Source organism: Melospiza georgiana, chromosome 7 (genome assembly GCF_028018845.1).
Source record: "Melospiza georgiana isolate bMelGeo1 chromosome 7, bMelGeo1.pri, whole genome shotgun sequence".
In the NCBI taxonomy this organism is placed as follows: Eukaryota; Metazoa; Chordata; class Aves; order Passeriformes; family Passerellidae; genus Melospiza; species Melospiza georgiana.
The window spans coordinates 4,799,061-4,821,682 of record NC_080436.1 but is presented as its reverse complement, the minus strand read 5'-3'; the positions used below and the strand labels follow the sequence as shown (position 1 = coordinate 4,821,682).

Below are 22,622 nucleotides of genomic sequence, written 5' to 3'. Positions count from 1 at the left end.
TCATTATTTATGATCTATGTTGTATTAAAGAATGCTATACTAAAACTATATAAAGAAAAGAATACAGACAGAAGGCTACAAGATACTACTGAAAACTCATGACTCCTCAGAGTCCAACACAGCTTGGCTGTTGTTGGCAAATAAGTAAAAACAATTCACATGCTGGATAAACAATCTCCAACCACATTCCAAAGCAGCAAAACACAGGAGAAGCAAATGACATAATATTCTTTTCCTTTTTCTCTTAGGCTTCTCAGCTTCCCAGGAGAGAAATCCTGGGCAGAGAGATTTTTCAGGACATATGACTGTGACAGATCCGTGTCTCTGTGCCCTGGCTGTGGGCAGCTGGAAGTGTGTGAATCCAGCTCTGTGCACCTCAGGGTGGCTCTGTCTGGGGTAAATGCTGAGGCCGCAGCTGCCTTAACTGTTTGTGTGCTGGTAGGGCTGCAGGGGCTGTGTTCATGCCCGGCTGTTACCTCTTACCCTGCCTAGTTTGATTCCCTGACTCCTGGTGCTGCCCAAAGTCTGGTCCAAACAGGCTGGAAAGAGTTGTTATAGACTGCTGAGCAAACTCCTGCACGCTTTCCCTGTTGAAGTTTGTTTGCTTGCTCCTTGAAAAGCAGTTTGTTACTGGGCAAAACTCCTGTTATCTTGTGCTGTTCAACTGGAGCAGCCTGGTGCTGCCTAAAGTGGTTTATAGTGGGTTTTTGCTTTAAAATTGCTGCTTTCTTTCCAGTTGACTTGTTATGAATGTCTTTGATGTTTTTATGTTGGTGGTGAGATTTGTGAGCTGGGCGCTGTGGCAGGTTCTGCCTGGTGGTTTGGAGCAGTGTTTGGGTTCTGTTTGCTTTTTCTCTTTTCCTGGAGCAGAGCCTTGAGATTGGTAATGTTCTCTTTCATATCCAGCACTGCTTCCACTGAGCAGCTGTTTTCTCTTAGGGAAAGCTCTGATAATCTGCAGAGTCACTGAGCAGCTGTTTTCTCTTAATGAAGCCCTGATAATCTGCAGAGTCAAATCAAGAGATATGGGATGAAGTGATTTGATGAGCATCCTTGAGGCAATTGCTGGTGAAGGTTGACCTCTCCCTTGGGCTGATATTGAGGAGAATCTCTTATTCCAGGTGCCTGCCCCATCCCTGGAAGTGTCCAAGGCCAGGTCCTGCAGGACCTGGGGCAGCCTGGTGTGGTGGAAGGTGTCCTGGAACAGGATGAGCTTTAAGGTCCTGTCCCACCCAAACCATTCTGGGATTCTATGAGTTTCTCTCCATGCTCCTAAACTTTGCTGTGTGGTGTTTGATTTCATGTCCACATTGGGCAGCTATTCCAGGGCCTTCCAGGTTTTCCAGCTGGAAACAGCTCTTGCTGAGCATGTGAGGTGTGAAAGGTTCATGTAGGAGCTCCTGTTGTGGTTGTGCTCTGCAAGTGCCTTTTCTCTGAAGGTAGCTGGCTGATTAAAAAAAACCATCTTCTAACCAGGAAACATTGTCTTTTAAAAATGTTTTCACACTTACAGGCCCTGCTGCCTGCATTTGTATCCATTCAGCTAGCTCAACCTGAGTAAATAGTGATAAATGAATGCATTCTTCTCTTGAGGTGAATCACGGCTAGTCATGCACTTGGAAAAAAGAAAATCTACCACAGTTTTGGGTTGCACTGAAAATTTCACTTATTTTCAGGTAGATTGGGGCAGTTGTAATAGGGGCAAGTATCCACATTAATTAAATGAAAACAAATTCACATGTGTAGTTTTTGAATTTTTTTTGCAACTGAAGTTATGTTGATATCCAGACCATTTGCCCTTTAAAAGCAACTTTCCAGCAGCAAAGAAGCAGCTCACAGGTGCAACAGGAATTCTGTTGCAATAGCTAGGAGCCATCTAAAAAATTGCAATCATTCTGGTTCAGTGTTTATGCCTTTTAACTTCATTTCTGTTCCTTTTGGAGCTGGGGGGGAGGATGGGTAGAGCAGTTTTATCAGGGGAATTAAATGTCTGTGTTCTTTTCAGTGAGAGCTGTGAAGTTCTGCAGTACACAGCAAGTGCAGCTGAGGATGTGGAGAAGGTGAGTTTTGCTTTTCTGGGAGTAAGTTTAAAATATTTCCCTTGGTTCAGTGAACTTTTTCCCTCATGGAGATTACTGGCAGGCTGACAGAAGCCTTTTGCTTGATCATTATTAACTTTCCTCTCTGTTGTTCCTAAGGGAAAGAGCACCAAAGTTTTTGAGGCTCTGGGCAGGTTTTGGGCCCATTTCAGTTCTAGGGATAGGTGTCTGTTAAGAGCAGTAATATGATGTTGACTGGGTAATAACAATCCTCCATGGAAGCTTGCCAAGGAATCATCCCCACTTGGGAGGAGGGAGAGCAGACTTGCACATGGGCTGTCTCCAAGGGCTTTTTGGGACTTCATCCTAGTGAGGTGGCATTTTTACCCTACTTGTACACAGTCCAAACTCCCTCTCCTATGTTACGTGCAGTGTGATCTTGGCAGAGTGTTGAGTAATATATACATATGTGTGGTAGCCTGTGCCTCATTAAGCTTATTAGCATATTCAGAGCATGCATTTTAATATTTAACTGCCCCTTAACAGACTAAAACTACATTTTTGCCTGAAGTGTCCTTCAACATTCTGGTTATGACTGTGTGAAGCAGAAAGTATTGATGAGGACTCCCCTGCTCCTAAAATTAACACTCCATTTTCCCCCATAGGTGCATTGCTGCTTGTCTCTAGGCCTTTTGTTCCCTTAATAAGAGCAGGGTTGTGTGCCACATTCTGGGTCCTCTCCTGTTGTGGATGGATTTTTTTTTTATCATTAATCATTATTATTGTTATCATTAGTAACCTTTATTGTCAAGTGCAGGTTATCATCAATAACCTTTAATAAACCACACTATGGGACAGTGTGGGTTTATACCCCTAAAAAAGGGCTGGTGGCTTCAGTGTGACAGCAGATAATAAATAGAAAAAATACACAAAAATTCAGGCTGATATGAACAAAAAAGCTGAGGTTGTGATGTGAATATAGAGAATATAGAGCAGTTAATTTGCTTTTTCTGGGTAACAACATAGAAGCAAGGATAGGAGTTGAGGGCTGTGGTGTTTCAAGATGGGTACTTGGTGAATGAAAGGAAAGTTGGGATGGGGGTTAAATGCCTGTTTTTTCCCTGTCCTTCTCTCTGGACACATCTCCAAGTGATCAGAATAAAGCTGGTTGTTTCCTCCTCAGATTGTTTTTGTAGTAAACCCCATTGCTAAAGATTTGATTTAATCCTTTCAATCAGGGTTTAAAGTCAGTTAAAGCTCTTATTGTTCAAGCAGTGGCTCTCCTGAGCTCAGCAATCTTGCCATTGCTCTAAATAGGCTCATCAGATGCACCAGTGGATCCTTAATTTGCTTGGACAAATCTGGACTTGGGGAAGGATTATTATTTGGAAGTTAAAGTATAATGCCACAGAATGATTAAGGTTGGAAAAGACCCTGTAAGATTATCCAGCCCATGATGTCATTGTTGGGTGTTGGTGGTAGATACTGATACTTGGAAGAATTCAGTTGTTTTTTCCCCTTTTTCTGTTCAGATTGCTTCCCTTTGGGATGACACAGAAGAAATTTGGAAATAAGGGCTTTGGCTTGTAAGGTGTGTGTTCACACAGGTTGACAGAGAGCAGTGTTCATTAGCCCACTCCAGTCTGTTTGCTTAGGGATTTGGGAGCTGAATTTTTTTTATGGCCTTATAGTTTAATAACTTTTGGTTTGCACAGAGCACACATACACAGCTTGGAAACGACTTTTTAAGTGTCCTAAAAAGGTCAGTTGGGGTTTCCTGTTGTAATTAACTTTGGTTGTGGTGGCTGAAGGGGTAATGAGTGCTGAAATGAGCTTCATTAGGATGTTTCACACTTGTTTAGCTTGAGGGTAAAACTGGGAATACAAAGTTAGCTGTATGTTTAATTTCTTTTAAAGCCTTGGATATTTGTTGATAATTCCTGGGGATTGGTAGGGCATTCCTTATAAATTAAGAATTTGTTCTTTTGTCCTGGTTGGGAAACTAATGCCATTGTTAAGGAGCTGCTGGGAGAGAGATCTTCTGATGTGATGTTAACAGTGAGCAAAACTAATTTGAATACAGATTCCTCTCCCCCTGTAGCATATTGTGAGCCCATTGTAGCAACGCTGATTAGTGCTGTGACCAGGTTCAGAGTTTCCAAAGCTTTGCTGTGGAGTGGAGAAGGAATTGCTTTTGTTCAGCTTGTCAATTAAATAATTCAAAGAAATAATGGCTGTTTGAACAAACTTAACTTACACCTCTTGTCCTCTTATCTTGGAGTTATGTTGTGCCTCAGAAGTGTTTATTCACTCATGTCCAAGTAATTATTTCTTACCATGAAAATTCTGCTAAGATCTTTATAGTCAAAGCTGCTTTGTAATAGCACTTGGTTATCATTTTTGAAGTGGTAATAGCTGGGATTTAGCGTTTGCAGGGAATAATTGCCTTGCATTTAATGTAAAGAACTCAAGGATTTTTTTGTTGATCATTCTGTCACTTCATTGTGACATGTGCTCACCTGTCAATGGGTTGACAGTGTGCCATGAGGAATTTGGTCATGACCTCAGCTTTATCCTTCCCCCATGGAAAAGGTCTCTGGCAAGGGATGTTTGGAGCTGTAACAATCCACTCCTTCCCAGGTTGCTCCAAGGTGCCGTCTCCACCTCATCAGGCACCTGAAGTGCATCTTCCTGACACTGGGGCTGAGCTTTCCCCTCAGCTCCAGGCAGCCAGGTGTGATAAGCAATTACCTCCTGGAGCAGCAAAGAGCTGTTTCCAAGTGGAGCCAGGCTGCAAGTGAAGCTCAAACCAGGGATTGATAAGTTTGGGGATGCTGAAGGAATGATTTGCTGAGCTGGCATTGTTTATTTGAAGGGTTCTGAGCTGTGAGTGTTACCTTTCCTTTCATGCATGGCTGGGTCCTGGTGGCTGGTGAAATCCTGAGCCCTTGGACTCCTCTCTGCAGCTCCTGAGTTTCCCAGCCTGAAATGTGCCTTTGTTTCTGTGCTGTGACCCACACAGCACTGAGGCAGATGCCACACCTGCTCCCCTGCCTCAGAGAATGTGTTACTGGGAATAAAACTGACCAAACTTTATTTTTGTAACAAAAAGGAGTTAAATTTAGACTTAGCTCCATTTCCTCCTCGTTCTCCCTCAGGGGTGAGCTTGTACCTTCTTGGCTTTTCAGCCCCAGTGGCAGGTTAAGGAAGAATGGCTTGGATCTGGGAAGAATTTGGCAGCAAGGCACCTCTGTGCCAGTTGATTCCCTGCCATCCAGAGCTGAAAACAGCACAGGATGTCAGGAGATGCCCACGTGTGTGCCCAGTGCTCCTGGCAGGGCTGCAGCCTCCAGGAGTAGGACTGGGAGATGATCATGTTGTCTCTAGACATTGGCCTTGTTACCACAGCTTCAGCAGTGAAGCCTTCTTCATTTGTTTAATAACCTGTTCTGATTATTTCATTGATTTTTTTTTTTTCACCCCTTAGTGAGCTTTCTTTTCTGATTCCAGGTCGTTGAAGACATTGAGTACCTGAAGTTTGACAAGGGGCCATGGGAGGAGCAAGATGATGTTTCTTTCCATCACTTGAGACTTTTGTAAGTGTGACTTGTGTAAGATGTCATCCATCCACTGAGCAATCAGATCCCAGGGAAAATGGTCAAAACCATGAGTTTTTAAAAGTGGGGTTACATTTTGTAATATTGGTGCTTGCACTGGATCGTGGTGTAGCATTTTTGCTGTTGATTGTTGAGACAAGAAGCTCCAGACAAGTTTAGGAGTGGTTTTTGTCAAAGATCCTTGTGTGCCCAGTTGGAAGAGATCAGACTCAGACACTGGAAAATGACTTGTTGGAATAGAATTTAATTTGATTTTAATAATTCTTTGCAAATGCGTCATGTTGAATTTTTTTTATATAAAATACAAAGATGTATATAAACAATATAGCTGCACTTTTAAGGCTGTTAATGCCAGAAGTGAGACAGGCTCCCCATTTTGCTGCAACTTCATCTCCATATTGAATGTGCAGGGGGAAATTTCTGTGTAGTTATATTTTTAAAACAAAATGTGAGAGTTATATTATTTTCATTATTTCTTGGTCATCTCACAGGTTAATAGAAACACAGATTTTTGAATTGAATATGTGCCCTTAAGTTTGTGTCTTTGTGACAGGCATCAGAGAAGCAAGTTAAACTTTTTTTTTTCAGAATTGTGACATTTCTTGCATTTTACTTTTCTGTGCTATTACTTTAAATAACTCCTAAAAATAGAGATAATGCTCCTATTGTATGGTTTTTCTATCAAGGAATGAAGCTAGATTGCAGAAGAGCAGTGCTGGGTGGTGTCTGAGAGGAACAAGTCATGATTTGGGTGCATTTTATGGGTCAAAGATGAGGTTTTTCTGTAGTAGGATGACATCTGGTGAATTAGGCCCTAAAAAATGATCACAATCAGACTTCCTTTGAAAGAAGAAATAAGTTGCTTGTTTTCCTGTAGCTCCACACTACTACTGCAGGTATTAGGAAAGAATTATTAATTGTGATGAGTAGGAGGGAGTTGAAGGAAACCTTACAATTAGAGCAGTGTGTTAAGATACTGTATGAAAATTCTATTTCACAGTTGTAGAAGGGAATAAATTGCTTTAAGGACTCAATTTTTCATTAAACCTTGGGGGAGGGTGAGTCTCCTGCCCAAGGCTCTTGTCACTGAAGGTAATAAGAAATTATTTATTCCTTTGGCAAAAACATGGCTGTCGCAGACATCTTTTATGAAAAATCCTTTCCTTAGGATTTTTCCTCCTGAGAAGCCTCAGGAACAAAATGTAAACATTGATTATCTGCTGCTGTGGAATGCAACAGGTGCAACTTTGATTGGCTCATGTTGGTTGTTTCTAATTAATGGCCAATCACAGCCCAGCTGGCTCAGACAGAGTCCAAGCCACAAACCTTTGTTATAATTCTTTGCTATTCTATTCTTAGCTAGCCTTCTGATGAAATCCTTTCTTCTATTCTTTTAGTATAGTTTTAATGTAATATCTATCATAAAATAATAAATCAGCCTTCTGAAACATGGAGTCAGATCCTCATCTCTTCCCTCATCCGAGAACCACTGTGAACACAGTCACACATGGGGTTGTTTCAAGATCCCACAGTGCCATAAACTGGTTATTTAAACCACAGACTCATAAAATATCCTGTGTGGAAGGGACCTACACTGAGCATTGATCCCAGCTCCTGCAGTTTGCTTTTGAATCTTTTTTGTGCTGGGCTGCCAGAGCATGAATAAAGGGGTGACAGCACGTCCTGTGCCAATCTTGAGCTCATGCTTTGCTCAGCAGAGTGAGGGAATCCTGGACAGTGTCTTGGGCAGCCTGGGAAGAGCCTCTTGGTACAGGTGTGTGTTTGGACCTGCCCTTTCCCCATGGTAACCCCAGAGGGGCAGGGAGCCTGCTGCAGGCCAGCTGTGCTGGATTCAATGCCCAGCCCAGGTGTGGGTCCATGAGCCCCAAAGGTGATGCTTTTCTCCCTTTTTCCAATGCCCAGGGAGCCTGTGATCCCCTCTGATGGGCAGATATCCCGAGCCCGTGTGCATTGTTCCTTTGGAAAGGGCTTTTCCTGCAGGCTCCTGGTGTGGTCCCTGCAGATGGGCAGGTGTCCTGAGCCCACGTGCATTGTTCCTTTGGGAAGGGATTTTCCTGCAGGCTCCCGGTGTGCAGGCACATGCTGCCCTCTCCTGGGTGTTCCTGGCCGGCTCCAGCAGCCACTTAGGATCGTTTAGGTTGAAAAAGCCCTCTGACATCATGGAGTTCACCATTCTGCCAGCACTGCCGAGCCCATGTCCCCAAGTGCCACACCCACACGGCTCTGGAGCACTTCCAAGGACAGTGATTCCACCACTGCCTGTTCCAATGCCTGACCACCCTTCCAGTGAGGAGATTTCCCCTGTAACAGTGTTCACAGGGGTCTCAGGATGAGGGGAGAGATGAGAATGTTGACTCCATGTTTCAGAAGGCTTCATTTATTATTTTATTATATATATTACATTAAAACTATACTAAAAGAATAGAAGAAAAAGTTTTCATCAGAAGGCTGGCTAAGAATAGGAAAAGAGAGAATAACAAAGGCTTGTGTCTTGGACAGAGAGTCTGAGCCAGCTGACTGTGATTGGCCATTAATTAGAAACAACAGCATGAGACCAATCACAGATGCACCTGTTGCATTCCACAGCAGCAGATAATCAATGTTTGCATTTTGTTCCTGAGGCCTCTCATCTTGTCAGGAGGAAAAAATCCTAAGGAAAGGATTTGCCATAAAGTGTGACATTCCCCTAATACCTAATCCAAGTTCTGCCCTGCTTGGCTTGCCATCTGCAGTTGCTTCCTTTGCTGACCTGTCAGCCCTGCTGTTCTCTTCCAGCCTCAGCTTGTACCACTGTGTCTAGGGGACAGGGCTGGGTGAGCAGGGCTGAGGAGAACTTTTAATTGCACATGTATAGGGTGTAATGCATGGAAACCCCAGCAGGGCCTCTGAGTGATTAATGCAGCTAATCAAAGTGGTGAGCCCAGCCCATGGGCAATCAGTGGCAAAATGATCTCTCTTCTCTCCCTGCTTGCCCTTACTGCTCTCCCTTGCCCTGACAGCATGGCTGTGGGATCTTGGGAACAGGTTAAATAGGGCTGCATTTGTGGCTTTGGAGCTGGAGGTGTGTTCCAGAGGATATTCTTCACATCTTCCCTTCCTCTCCAGCTGCCTAGTCCAACAGAAACCATTCTGGCTTTTTAAATGTCTCAGGAAGCTCCTCTGCTGCCACTGCGCTGTCTCAGGCATATTTTTTATCTGGGCCCTTCCCAGTGACATTTGTCTGTCTGCACATATGGCAGAATAAATGCATTTGGGAGGAGGAGCTGCAGGCTGGGTGGCCTTGCCTGTGTTTCTGATCAGCTCCTGGGGGAGAACTTGCTGTGCTTGTTGCCTCAGACAACTAAAGCTGATCTGTCCCTGCAGCTCCTTCAGAACCTGGCAGCTCTGCTCCCCAGTGTGCCTGTGCCTGCAAAGGGAAGAAGTGTCCCTGTTTAAATGGCTGATTGCCAACAGCAGGGCTAGAGAGGCTGCCAAGAGATGTGTTGGACCTGGCTTGGAAACTTCTGTCGTGGAGATTCCAAAAGTCTCATGAACTATTAATTGTGACGGTGTTCACAGGGGTCTTAGGATGAGGGAAGAGGTGAGGATCTGACTCCATGTTTCAGAACGCCTGATTTATTATTTTATGATATATATTATATTAAAACTATACTAAAAGAATAGAAGAAAGGATTTCATCAGAAGGCTGGCTAAGAATAGAAAAAGAAGGAATGATAACAAAGGTTTGTGGCTTGGACTCTCTGTCTGAGCCAGCTGACTGTGATTGGCCATTAATTACAAATATCCAACATGGGCCAATCACAGATGCACCTGTTGCATTCCACAGCAGCAGATAATCAATGTTTACATTTTGTTCCTGAGGCCTCTCAGGAGGAAAAATCCTAAGGAAAGGATTTTTCATAAAAGATGTCTGTGACAATGAATTGTGGAACTTCTGGTGCTAGAAGCTGTTTTCTTTAGCACCCTGGTTCTCTCTTTACCATAAAATCACAGAATGGTTTGGGTTGAAAGAGGACCTTAAAGCCCATCTCAGCCGTCCCCTTCCACTATCCCAGCTGCTCCAAGCCCTGTCCACCCCATCTTTTTGCTGCAGTTAAAACACTTATTTTGTGATTTCTGCTTTGCAGTGGCTTTTCTAGGTCTGAAGAGCTGTTGTTGCACCTTCTCCCCTGTTCTTGCAGACCTGCTTTTTTTTTGGAAGTACTTTTTTTATTGTTGATGTTGAGTGTTTGCTCACCAGGGGAGTGGCTGTGCCTCACCTTGGCCGTGCCATATCTGTTCTGCCTGGCTAAATGAGGGAATTGGAGTCCCTTTGGCAGAAGGAGAAATGTTAATTTCCTCTATCAACACAGAACTAATCTGGAATGGTTTTGTGATGTTGGCTTTTAGGCCAGTGAATGCTTTTAGGTCTCTCTTGTCACTTGAGTTTCTGTGACTATGCCAACATCAGGTGTTGAGAAATCACAGCCCAGGCTATGCAAACTCAGGTGGATTTTGTTGGGTTGCCTGGCTTATTTATTTTTTTCTAACCAGTTTCCTTCCCTTACCCCACCTTGCACTTTTGGCAAGGTGCTGCATGCTGAGAGCTCCTTCAGGAAAGTCTGGTAAAGGGTCAGAAAAGAACAAATAGTGATAATTTTCTACTGAGGGACAGAAAAAAAAGAAAGAAACATAAAAAGTGTCTGTAAGTGCTTCCTGCTGAGCAGGGAATTAGTCCTGGCAAGCGGCTGTGGTTTTGTGGTTAGACATTGTTGTGGCAGGTGTCTTTGGGTGTGCTTTTGCTTAGTATTCCAAATGATTTCTGAAGGTGCAGAGAACACAGAGAAGCCATCAGTAGCTTTCATTATTTTCTTGTGCAAAGAAAATTTCTTGTGCAAAGAAATTTTGGGAGCAGCAAGTTTGTCATTTGGCCCTTAACTAAAATGAATTGTACCTGGGAATTGTCCTTTCCAAGTGGCCACTTGGCTGAGATGTGGGAAGGAGTGGATTCAGTGCAGAGTGGATGACCACCAAACCTTATTTCTTTTGTGCCTCTCAGCATGTGAAATGCACATTTAATGTTGTAGAAGTTAAATATTGTTGTAGTTAATAGGAAGCATCTTTGGTGTTGATCCTGATCTTGGAAGAGGGCATTTATCCTCACCTTCTCCCATCTGAACTTCCACTGGGTTATTTTATTTCCTTACAAGTCTGTCTGTACTGGGATAGTTTGCAGAGGGAATATCAGGGTATGTCAGCAAACCAGTTCACTTGCTGGACCTCTTCACTGCTGGGAGGAAAGGTCCCAAAATTTATGATTTGGGGGGTAAAAATAATTGCTCAAAGATGATGAACTTTGCTTTGCTCAGGGAATGTGCTTGATGTGCATGTCAGCATTTGCTGAGCAATGTAATTCAGTGAAAGCAACCCAATTTGCAGGGTTTCTGGTGTTGGATGTAGGGTTTGGCCAGTGCTGACTGGATTGGGATGTGTTTTTGCCAGCCACGTGCAGGTGGCACTGTCGGCCCGTGGATAACCACAGGCAGCAGGAGGCTTTCTAGCAGTTTCTCAGGCATTTTAAATTTGGGATATCTGAAGTGCTGGTGCTGTGCAAAGTGGTGGATTCTGAGATCCATCACTGGAGCTGCTGCGGCTTCCTCCCAGGTGTTCCAAGGCAGGATGCTGCCTCCTTCCAGACCCTCTCACTGTCTCAGTGCTGCTCCATTTAGCATGGGAATTTAGCAGGGTAGTGTGTGGCATTCAGTAAAGCCACTGTTTTTTACAGTGCTTTCATAGAAAGAAAAAAAAGCCAGAGGGGATTCATGGAGAAGGGTCCCAGGAATGATGGAGCATCTCCAAGGAGGGGAAATGGAGAAGCAGGAAGTTGGAGCAGGGGCAAACTGGAGGCAAGGATGAGGGGCAGTACATGTTTGGAAAACAGCCCAAACCTTTGGAAGCTGTATTTAACACAAAAGTAGCTCTTTAATCGTAGATGATGATAATGAATCCTAGAATGGTTTGGGTTGCCAGGGTCCTTAAAGCCCTGCCCGTCCACCCCTTGCCGTGGGCAGGGACACCTTCCACTGGACCTGGTTGCTCCATCCAGCTTGGCCTGGAATATTTCCAGTGATGGGGTGGGTGCAGCACTTGGCTGTTGGTGGGGCAGGGTGTGACCTGAGTGCTGCTGTTCCCCTCAGCGTGCAGGACAAGGCTGCAGTGATGGACACCGTGTCCATCCCGCGCTTCATCCCCGAGATCACCATCGGCGGCACTGAGTTCGACAGGATCTACTACGAGTACCGGGCGGTGAGTGCTGCTGGGGACACTGCTGGGGACAGCTGGGGACACTGCTGGGGGCTCCTCACTGCTGGGGGCACGACTGGGGGGGTCCTCATTGCAGGGGACATGGCCCAGGGGTCCTCGCTGCTGGGGACAGCAGTGTCGTGCTTTTTATAAGCTACATGCGCACAAAATTTGGTGGATGATTGATTGATGATTTGTGATCATGGTTTGTGTTTTTGTTTGGTTTTTTTTGGGGGGGGTCAGTTCTGGGGTTAACTCTCTGTGTGTTTAGGGGTGGTTATGGAGTGATGATGGCGGTTGGTTATTGGTTTTGACACTAGGAAATATAGAGGGAGGTTAATTGGAAGTGTATTGATGATAAATGGTTTGGATAGTGTGGGGATGTATGGTTTAATTATTTAATAAAAAAAATAAAAATGTCAAGATTAAAAAAAAAAATGAATGCGTTAAATGGGATTTAAATATTAGTTCCTAATAAATGATAAAATAATTATGTCCAGCAACCATTGCATTATCTCTTGTCTAGAGGTTGGTAGCAGCCAGGGGGCTCCTCACTGCTGGGGACACCCTGCCTGCCACCCTCCTGCCCATTGCTCCTGGGAACTTGTGCATTTTGCCCAAATCCCCACCTTTTTTGAAGTCTGGCTTCCCCCCCCACCCAGGGGAATAATGAAGCAAATGGTTTGTTTCACAAGCTGATTTTTTTGGTCTTTGGGTTTTTTCATCTTTAGATGTGGACTAAAGGATAAATGGTTTTCATTTGTTTCTGTTTCTTGTGCCCTGATAAGTCTGTGACCTCTGAAATCTGAAAGAGTCCCTTAAGTCAAACAAGAAAATTGGGAGCCCATGGCGAGTCCTTATCGAATGCTGAGGGAGGGGGTGTTTTTTCAGAGGAGGAATGAATGCTGCCTTGCTTCCCCAAAGTGCTGTTGCTTTAAATAGAGTGTTTCTGCACGTGGGCACACATCCAAAGCCTGTTGTGCCCAGTGCTCTCATACACCTCATGCAGGCTCCCACACAGGGTTTTAATTAGCTCCTGCCTTGCTGCTTCTGGAGACAGCAGCTTCCAATCCCCCCGGAGCTCTGCCCTCGTGCTGCTCAGTGCTCCCCTGCCATGGGGTCCTGCCCCTTGCCTAAGGCCCAGGTATTGGAGAAGCTCCTTGGAGAAGTTGTGGAGCTGATGGTAATTAATGCTGAGTGGCCAGAGTTACAGGTGAGCCTCTGTTCTTATTATTTTCCAAGCAGTCCTGAAGACAAAGGGAGGAGTATACAATATAAATTGTTAGAAGCCATGGTTTGCATCATCCAAACCCTATCATTTTTCTTTTCCTGGTAGCATGCAGTCTCTTACTGAGATGAAAATGTAAGCTACAGATTTATGGACTTGTTTGGAAACTGATGCACCAATGTTTTCTTCTGGAATGGACAGAATATTCCAGTAATTTGTTTCTCCTTGGCTGGCTGTGTAGTGGATCCTGGGCTCACACTGTTCTGCCTCATTTGAGATGTGACCTTTCCAGCTTGTAAAAGGGGCTAAAGCTAAAGGTTAAAGTAGCAGAAAACATCTGAGGTTATCTAATGGATTTGAAAACTCCCTGGTCCAGCTGAGAAATTGCTCTCAGAATTTCCTCCTCCTTGCTGTCACATTCTTAAATCCAAAACTTCAAGCTCAGGATTGTTGGAGCCCTTCCCTCCAGGAGCTGCCTGTGCTGTGCACACAGATTTGAGCAGGATCTGCTGCATGACTCGTCTCTAGCTCACAGCATCCATCTGCACTGCCTGTGCCTTTCTTCCCTGAGATGAGAGGGCTTTTTTTGGGGCTGACATGTCCCTTTGCAGTGGAGCTGGGAATTACTGAGGCTGCCTGACACACAGCTAGATGTGACCTCGGTGCTGTGTGCTGAGAGCCTGGGGTGAGACTTCTGAGAGGCTTTTTTCCTCTGCCTCTACAGCAGCACATGCTCTTTGTGCTGGCAGGAAACTGAGAATGTCCTGGCTCATCCACTAGCTGGCTGCCAGGAGAAAATTTTTTTGACTTGCCTTGCAGATGTAGCAAAGGGATGCTTGGGAGTTGGGGATCTGGGTACCTGGGAAGGAAAGCTGTGCTCTTGGATGGCTCTGCTCCATGCCAGTTAGTTGACAGCTGAAGCTGAGCAAAAAAAACCACCATTGCCAAAATATAATCTCCGTTCTGCAGCCTTGTTTGTAGGCCCTGATTCAGGAAAGTGCTGTGGAAAGTGATAATGTCCTTTGGAATCAGGAGGAGTTGCTTGTTTCAGGAAGTATTCTGTTAAATTTAGACTACTTTAATACTCATTTTCTCTCTCCTAAATGCTTGAATACTCCTTCAGGGCTGTGGGGGGTATACAGGGATGGTGCACAATGCAAAAGATGCTGAGTTTTCCTGTTTTCCATCAGCTACTGGAAGGGGAAGCACAAAGCCAGCCCCACCTGCTGTTTTATGTTCTGAGGATTGCATTCTTTGTGCTGAAACTTTGAAGATCTGGGGGGTTTTTTTTGGTTTTTTTTTTTTTTTTTTTTTTCTTTTTACCTTCCAACTTTGTTTAGCAAATGAAGGCCTGATTTTTTTTTCTCAGGCAGAGGTGATGGAGCAAGAGGCCAAGCAGCACAGGCGCAGAGAGCAGAGGAGCTTCCAGACTCACAGATTTGGGCTGGGAGATTGTTTGGTCTGTAAAGAGGGAATCACTGGCCCCTGCCTTGCCCATGGCTGTGCAGGAATGGTCCCAGCTGTGCTGCTTTAGAACTTGAAAATAAAGGGTTTAGGCTCACTTGTAAGTAAAAGTTTAGGCTGACTTGTAAGCAAAGGCTTAATTATGGGATAATTACAGAAGTTTAACTTTTCCTTGTGGGAAATGCCTGCTTTTAAAGTTGGTGTAATGATGTTTACCACATAAATACAATGATTTGCATAGGGGATTTTTCCCCCTGTAACTACTCCTAAATCCTTGATCTCTCCAATAGGCAGCAAACTGCTGTGCTTTTCAGAGCTCCATGCACACAATTCATGCTGCCTAATAATGGTGGTTTTCAGGGAGTTACAAATTCCAGGTAGAAGCTGGGTTTTGTTCAAAATATTCATTAGAAGCAACGAGGAAGGAGGAGGAGGAAGGAACACTCTTCAGAGTTCAAGATTTTAGTATGTGTGCTTTTCCACAGAATAATGAGATGGCCACATACAGCTCCAAATACTCGAAACTCACTTTTTTTTTTTTTTTAAATGTATATCCACTAAATTTCTTCTGTAAGGGCTCTTTTCATGTGCGAGAAGGTGGCTTTCTGCAGCCTTCTTATACCATGAAGTCCTCAGGCAGGGTCCAGCAGCTCTGCTCAGGCATTCAGAAACTTCTAAGGATGCTCTTCTGGCAAGGGAAAAGCAACCTATCAGTGAGGTTCTGTAGATCAGAGATAAGCACGTTCATTCTTCAGGGAAGCAGCATTATTTTAGGAGCTGTCAGACTAGTAAAGGCTTGACTACCCTTTTTTTTTTTTTTTTTTTTTTTTCCCCTTAACAACTGCTGTATCTCTGCCTTTCTTCCAAGTGCACACAATCCCCAGGGATTAATGCTCCAAACTCCGTGTGTGCGCCCTGTGGAGCTGGAGAGCTGGAGCACTTAGGCAGATGTGTTTGCAGTGGGGATGAAAACAAATGGCTCTGTTTAATGGAATCAGTGTACTTAAATAATGTGCTGATGTACTTCACACTCCTGCTGCATCTCCTGGAGTGGGGAGAACGGCGGCTCTGACGTGCGTGTGATTTTCTGTGTACATAAAAGTGCAGCTGTTTGCTGGAATTTGCAGAATCAAAGAATCACAGAATGCTTTGGAGTTGAAAGGGACCTTAAAATTCATCTCATTCCCACCCCCATGCCATGGGCAGGGACACCTTCCACTATCCCAGGCTGCTCCTGCTTCCACTATCCCAAGCCCAGTGTCCAGCCTGGCCTTGGACAGGGATCCAGGGGTGTCGCAGACATCTTCTCATGAAAATCCTTTCCTTAGGATTTTTCCTCCTGAGAAGCTGAGAGGCCTCAGGAACAAAATGTAAACAATGATTATCTGCTGCTGTGGAATGCAACAGGTGCATCTGTGATTGGCCCATGTTGGATGTTTGTAATTAATGGCCAATCACAGTGAGCTGGCTGGGACAGAGAGCTGGGACAGCTGCCTTTGATATCATTCTTTCCAATTCTGTTCTTAGCTTAGCTTGCCTTCTGAGATGAAACCTTTTCTTCTATTCTTTTAGTACAGTTTTAATGTAATATATATCATAAAATAATAAATCAGCCTTCTGAAACATGGAGTCAGATCCTCATCTCCTCCCTCAACATAAGACCCCTGTGAACACGGTCACACAGGGCAGCCACAGCTGCTCTGGGCACCCTGTGCCAGAGCCTGCCCACCCTCACAGGGGAGGATTTCTTCCCAATATCCCATCCATCCCTGCCCTCTGGCAGTGTGAGGTGATTCCTCCTTGTGCTGTGCCATGGCAAGGTAAGACAAGGCTCTCATTTTAATTCCCTCCCTGTTTTCCTTGGTGGAAGGCTGCTTTTGGGATATAGGGATGCTGAGCGTGAGGCAAGGAGAACTCAAGCAGATATCAAAGTCCTGGCTGCTGCTGGGAGGTGCAGTCCAGCTCCTTCCACAGCAGCTGCACAGCTCAGCTGCCTTGCCTTGCTTCCTCTTTGTGCCCTGCTCCTCATCCTCCTCCCTCCTGCCTGTGTGGCTGGCAGGAGAGAGGGGAATCCCACATTCTTTTCCCAGGCTTTTCATCATTCCTTTCCATAAGGCTGCAGCCTTAGGGGGCAAAATCCTCCCATGTCTGCCACGCCTCCAGGCTGGAGGGGCTGCAGGGCAGTAGCTTTGAGTGGTGGAAGGTGAGGCTGCAGCATGAGTCAGCTCTGTGCCACAAGCCAGCACTGGGAGTGCTGGAAGAGCTTGTGTTTGCAGTGGAAATCCCAGGCAGCCCCAAAGGGAGGGTGTTGAGGGAAGGCTCTCCAGGCCTGAGGGGCCCCAGAGCTGCTCTGGCCCTTCCTGGCAGCTGTGGGGCTGAGGGTGGCCCCTGGCAAGCACAGGGCCCTTGGCTCCCCATCTCTGCTGAGGGACCTCTGCACATAAAAATCTCCTGAAGTAGCTACAAAGGGAATGCTTGAGCTTTCAGAAAGCCAGAGTCTGGATCAGCAGCAGGATCAACTCCGGCCTTTGCAGGAGCAGGGAGCTTAGGATATCTCTCATTCTCCATGTTTGCCATCGTTGCCATAGCTGCTGCCTTTGATAGAACCTTCTGTTTTCTCTCTCCTGCCATTTTTTTCTTGGCTTGATGAAGCTTTCACTCTTTTTAGGATCAAGATCTCCTTTCCTAATTCTGTTTCAAAGGAGGTTTTTGGCAGCTGTAATGCCCAGCCCTATCTGCTCTTGAATCCAGGAAGGAATGAAAACAGACACACAATAAATTAGAAGAGGATTCATTTAAGGGTTGGTTTTTTTTTTTCCTGTTTTATCTCTGCAGAAATATTTTTGGCCCTTTCTAAAGTACCAAAATGTTGCCTAGCTAGGTATCACTAAGACCAAAGGAATAACAAAAACCTGGGAATGACAGAGCTGTTGCTCAAGGATACCTGGATCTGCTCCTCTTCCCACCTTCCCACTTGTCCTCTGCTCTCACCAATGCTGTCCATATGGGGAGAGTGTGAGAGCATCCCCTCTTTAGGAACAGGCAGCTTTTCTACCCTGCCTGCCCTGAAAAGTATCATGGACAGTTGGCAGGGATATCTATCCCAGAAACAGTAGGGGAGGAGCCTGACAGACCTTGTAACAAATCTTGGGTTTGGCGGTTGTGTCTGTTTTGTTTTAGGGGTGTCTCTGTGAATCAGAAAGACAGTCAAATCTCACTGGCATTAAAATAATCCATTTTCAACTTGATAGTCTGTCCCTGTGAAAGGAAATGCTTTTTTATGTGGGAGAACATTCCCCTCCCCAAACCCCTCTTGATCCCATACCTGTGGAGGCATGTGATCCCCAGGGCAGATCTCTATTAAATTAAAATTAATTGGAATATAATTTAATAGAGGGGTAGCATCTCCATGGATCTCACACTGTGAAGTAGAGTCAGTTTGAGGTGTTTAACTGTGCTGTGTGGCTTGGATTAGTTCCTTGGCTTTTCCCTGCACTCTCTAGTGGATAACTGATCCTCTTACGGGCACTTCTCTTTCCAAAGGATTTTTATTGTCTGTTTTTTTAGTGAATGAATGTAGGGCAGGACAGCAGTCATTGAACAGTTCCAGCAAACTGAATTGTTTTAGCCTCAATTCAGCAAAACTTTTGGGTGCTCTTGATTTTTGGGGCTGTGGTGGATGTTAACAGCATTGAGGGCTTTATTTGAGTAAGGGGTGGCAGGAGTGAGGCTGTAACAAACACCTGAGCCAGGCCTTTGGGAGCCAAGCCATGCACACCTCAGGTGTGTGTTTGGAGGGGAAATTGTTCCCTTCCTTGCTTTAACTGCTGCTCTGGAGCACAGGATCAGTGGTGTTGGAGAAGATCATTGAGTCCAGCTTAAACCCAGCAGTGCCAAGGCCACCAGCAGCCCGTGTCCCCAGGTGCCACATCCACATGGCTTTTGAATCCCTCCGGGGATGGGGACTCCTGGGCAGCCTGTGCCAAGGCTCACAGCCCTTTCCACGAAGAATTCTTTCCCTAATACCTGATTTCAATGTCCCCTGATGCATTTTGAGGCTGTTTCCTCTTGTCCCTTGGGAAGAGAGACTTGACCCTCCCCTGGCTGCAGAGAGGAACCAAAGGAGGTCAGTCAGGAACCAAAACCCTCGCAGAATCCAGCCAATACCTGCATCTCCATGCTCTCAGATTCTCTCAGGTTTGAGCTGTGTGCCCACAGCACTGTCAGCCTTTGGAAGGGAGGATTTCTCCTGTAGGAAGCAGGAATGTGCTCCCAGCAGGGATGGCAGGGGCTGCTGTTGTGGCTGTTCTAAGCAGCCTTGGGGATATTGATGAATGAGCCCAGCTCCCAGAGCAATGACTCTGCTTTTAAGAGCTCTTTGATCAGTGCTGCTCCAAGCAGGCTATTTATAGAGCTCCTGGAGCTGTGGAGCCCAGCCACCAGCACAGAGCAGTGCAGGAATAGCAGGCAATAATGGCAATTCTGTTGGTTCCCCAAAGGCTGCAGAACAAGGCAGGCTCCTCCTCAACAGCCTTTCCAGGTGGGTAGAGCCCTCCAGAGCTCTACCTGCACGTGCCTGCTGTGGAATGGTCTGGAGCAAGCAGCTCCAGCTGCTCTTCCCCAGCCTCTGCTGCTTTATAGGGCTTTTCATCATGTTTATGGTTTTGACAGGCACTTGTGTGGCAGGTTCTTAATTTAACTGATGAGAGGGTCTTGTTTTCATCTCTTTTCCTCATGCTCTTTTAAAGCTGAGCAAGTTTGATGCCTTTGAGCTGGCTCTGCCTTTGGGTTCAGCTCATTTCAGGAGTTTTTGTGTGCTCTTGTGTGGTGGATTTTATCCCATCCCTCTGGAAATAATCCTCGCTGCCAACTTTTGGGCTCTGTGGAGTGTAATGCAGCAGGCCAAGGCTTCATTCTCACTCAGTTTCCATGGAGTGGAAAAATCTGTTCCTTGGTGACCTGGCAGGAGCTCAGCCTTGCCTCCTGCTGCAGGGATGTGGGGGAGCTCTTGGGGCTGCCTGGTGGGACCTGTGTGATCAGAAAATTGTGGAATGGGTTGGGTCGGGAAGGGACCTTAAAGGATCTCAGCCCTTCTGCTGACACCTTCCACCTCCAGCCTGGCCTGGGACACTTGCAGGGAGCTTGTACTGCAAGAGAAAGGGAATATTCAGTCCCTCTCTGTTGTCTCAGCTGCTGGCAAGTCCCACAGAGCTTTTTCCTGTCTCCTTTCCATCATCTCTTGCAGCCAGGCTGCCCAGCCTGGACAAACCCAAACGGCCTGATTTCCATCCCTGCCCTTGTGCTGGCCAAGGGCAGCCTGGCAATTTCAGCTGGGGGCACTTTGGAGCACCAGCCTACCCAGAGCCAGCACATCTTCCTCCTTGTCCTGCATCCCCACACCTTCCCTGCTGCTCCTATAACTCCTCTCTGCAGAATCCTTCCCTGTTCCAACCTTTACTGCAGTCACAGCTGGAAAATGTGGGCTTTGAAGAGCCTGTGTCATCAATTCCCATCCTTCTGCTTCCTAGGTAATATGGGAGTTGTTTACTTCCCACTTCCCTTTTTTTTCTCTTTTTTTTTTTTCCTTCTTTTTGGCTATTTTGAAAGCTTAGCTGTAACAAATCCCCAAACTCTCCTGCCTTTGCCAAGGCCCACTGCGAATGATGGAGTTATGGATGAATACTTACAACACTTGCTTTGATGTCTTGCATGTCTTTAACCAAAGGCACACAGGGAATTTGTTTTGGACAATGAATTTGAGTTCTGTTGGGGTTGAATATTGTAGCTTTTTAAAGAGGGCAGATGTACCCAGAAACAAAACTGTAAACTGCTGTATTTTCCCAGAGATCTCCTGTTGCTTTAATAATCTACTTATCTGGGAATCTCTTCAAGTATCAAAGGGCCAATTATGTGCTGCCTGGAGAGGACCAGGGAGAGCTGTTTTTGTGTCACAGGAGGTCTCATGTCCTCCCTGGCTCACTGCTGGAAATCCATGGGGCAGAGGCAGTAATAATTTATTTTCATCTCCCATCTCCTCTTTGCTCAGTGGGGGCAACTCTCAACAGGCCTGTGTGCTTTCTGCAGATGTTTAGACAAGGCATTAATTGAAAAAGCTCAGAAAAACTGCTCACAAATGGTTTGTGACAAGGCAGGGTGGGGAGTGTCTTGTGGAGGAGGTCAGGCCTTCTGTCAGCTTGATTTTTAGGGAAAGAAGTGTCTTGTTTTTTGACATTCAAGTGAGTATAAACACAGTTCCCCTTCCTCAAAACAACAGGCTTCATCTTTTATTAAATAGTTCGTTTTTGTGGCCTGAGGACAGATTTTATCAAGAGTGCATCTTGCTTCTCTCTGCAGGGGCAGCTCTCCCTGATAGGATCCTCTTACGTGTTTTTTTGGAAAGCAAAAATCCTCAGGACAAGTCTGGGGTCTTGTGTGAGACCAGTGTTTGTTTGGAGACAGAGCAGATGATCTGTGCTTAATTACTTGGCGAGGCTGCCAGCAGATAGCTTATTTTTAAAGGAAGGGTTTGATTACAGCATCTTTGCTGCCTTCAGCCTTTCTCACCAAACTCATTGGGTTTTTCTGGTGCTTTGCTTCCTGGGTCCAGTATTGGAGCTCTGAGGTGTTCTGTTCCATTTCTTTTTGGCTCCTGGAGGTAGGAATGGATGTTCTGGAGGTGGATTCTGCTTTTGGAACCAGGATCTCACCATCTCTGGCATTCCAGGTCATGGCCAGTACCTTCCAAAGGGTGCTGCTTCAGCACTGAGACTCACAGGCTGCTGCTTAGATCCCAGGGTCCTTGAAATTTGGATAAAGGCTTCAAAAATCTTTGGGTTTTTCCATCAAAAAGTGGTTCCTGACTTTGCTGATGAAGGCAGGCAGATACTGTTTTTGCTTTAATGAAGATAAGTTCAGCTCTTGAAGGCTAAATCTGCAGTTTCATTTGAACAGTTTAATTTAACGTGGTAATTAACTCAGTATCTCATGCATGAAGTATTTCATATATTTAATAATGTGTGTGCCTATTTTGGAATGACATTCAGTTCCTCTCCTCCATGATACAGTTTGGGGAGCCATCTCACTCAGGCTGGGAGGGGCTGGATGAATCCAGGTGGAATGTGGTGCTAAACTCATTGGCCTCATTTTCATACATCTATTATGGCTTTTGTGTAGTGGTTTTTGCAGTCCCTCCTTCAGGTGCATGGCTCAGCCTTTTCTGAGAGCCTGGTTTTTCTGTAAGTTTGATCATTACAATGTCAAAAGAGTATTTCATGTTGTGTAGATCCCATTTTAGAGGGGAGTGGGCAGAGTTGTGACTGAGCTTTCTGCTTTCTTCAGCTCCCCGGGCGCAAGTACGCGCCAGGCTACAACGCGGACGTTGGGGACAAGTGGATCTGGCTGAAATGAAATCCTGTCCTGCTGGAGCCCTGGCCAGGATGGACCACAGGACCTGAGGGAAGAGGAGCCACGTTCAGAGCACCAAGGAAACGCTGCTTAAATCATTTCCCATCCCCAGCAGAAGGGAGCAGACTCCCAGAAGGAAAATCGCTTTATTCTGGTTTGTTTTTCCCTGAGTTCCTCAGGGATGTGTGATAGTCAGTGTGGGGGGTGGCCAAGTGAGCTGGGGCAGGCTCAACATCAGAGCTGAATTGTCTCTTCCTCAAGGCTGTGGCACATTATTATCCAGGATTGGTGTTGTTCTGCTGATTCAAGAGAAATTAAACCTGTACCCTCCTGGCTCTCACAAATTTCATTTCTTATTCTGTCACGTGTGGTGTTCTGTGAAGTTCATTAGAAGCAACAGTGTGTTCTGAAAGGCACTGACTGGACCTCAGCAAAGCATAAAAAGTTCATTGAGACATAGAAATAAGTTATCTCAGTTAATACAGCAAAAATCTCTGCTTAAAATTCTAAAAAACAGTCAAAATAATTTCCAGCAGTTGTACTTGCAGCTTCTTGCTTTGATTCCAC

The 22,622-nt window shown here is 45.5% G+C and overlaps 1 protein-coding gene across 1 annotated transcript in view; it reads left to right on the top strand.

The window, feature by feature from the left end:
- NDUFA10 (NADH:ubiquinone oxidoreductase subunit A10) overlaps positions 1–22,399 on the top strand; it is a 30,488-nt gene extending 8,089 nt beyond the window's left edge. The window contains exons 7-10 of the mRNA XM_058028411.1: positions 2,006–2,060; positions 5,550–5,635; positions 11,854–11,962; positions 21,990–22,399. Of these exons, the coding sequence (XP_057884394.1) occupies positions 2,006–2,060; positions 5,550–5,635; positions 11,854–11,962; positions 21,990–22,058 (319 nt within the window). The 3' untranslated portion in view covers positions 22,059–22,399. The remainder of the gene's footprint in view (positions 1–2,005; positions 2,061–5,549; positions 5,636–11,853; positions 11,963–21,989) is intronic.
- Positions 22,400–22,622: the final 223 nt, after the last annotated feature.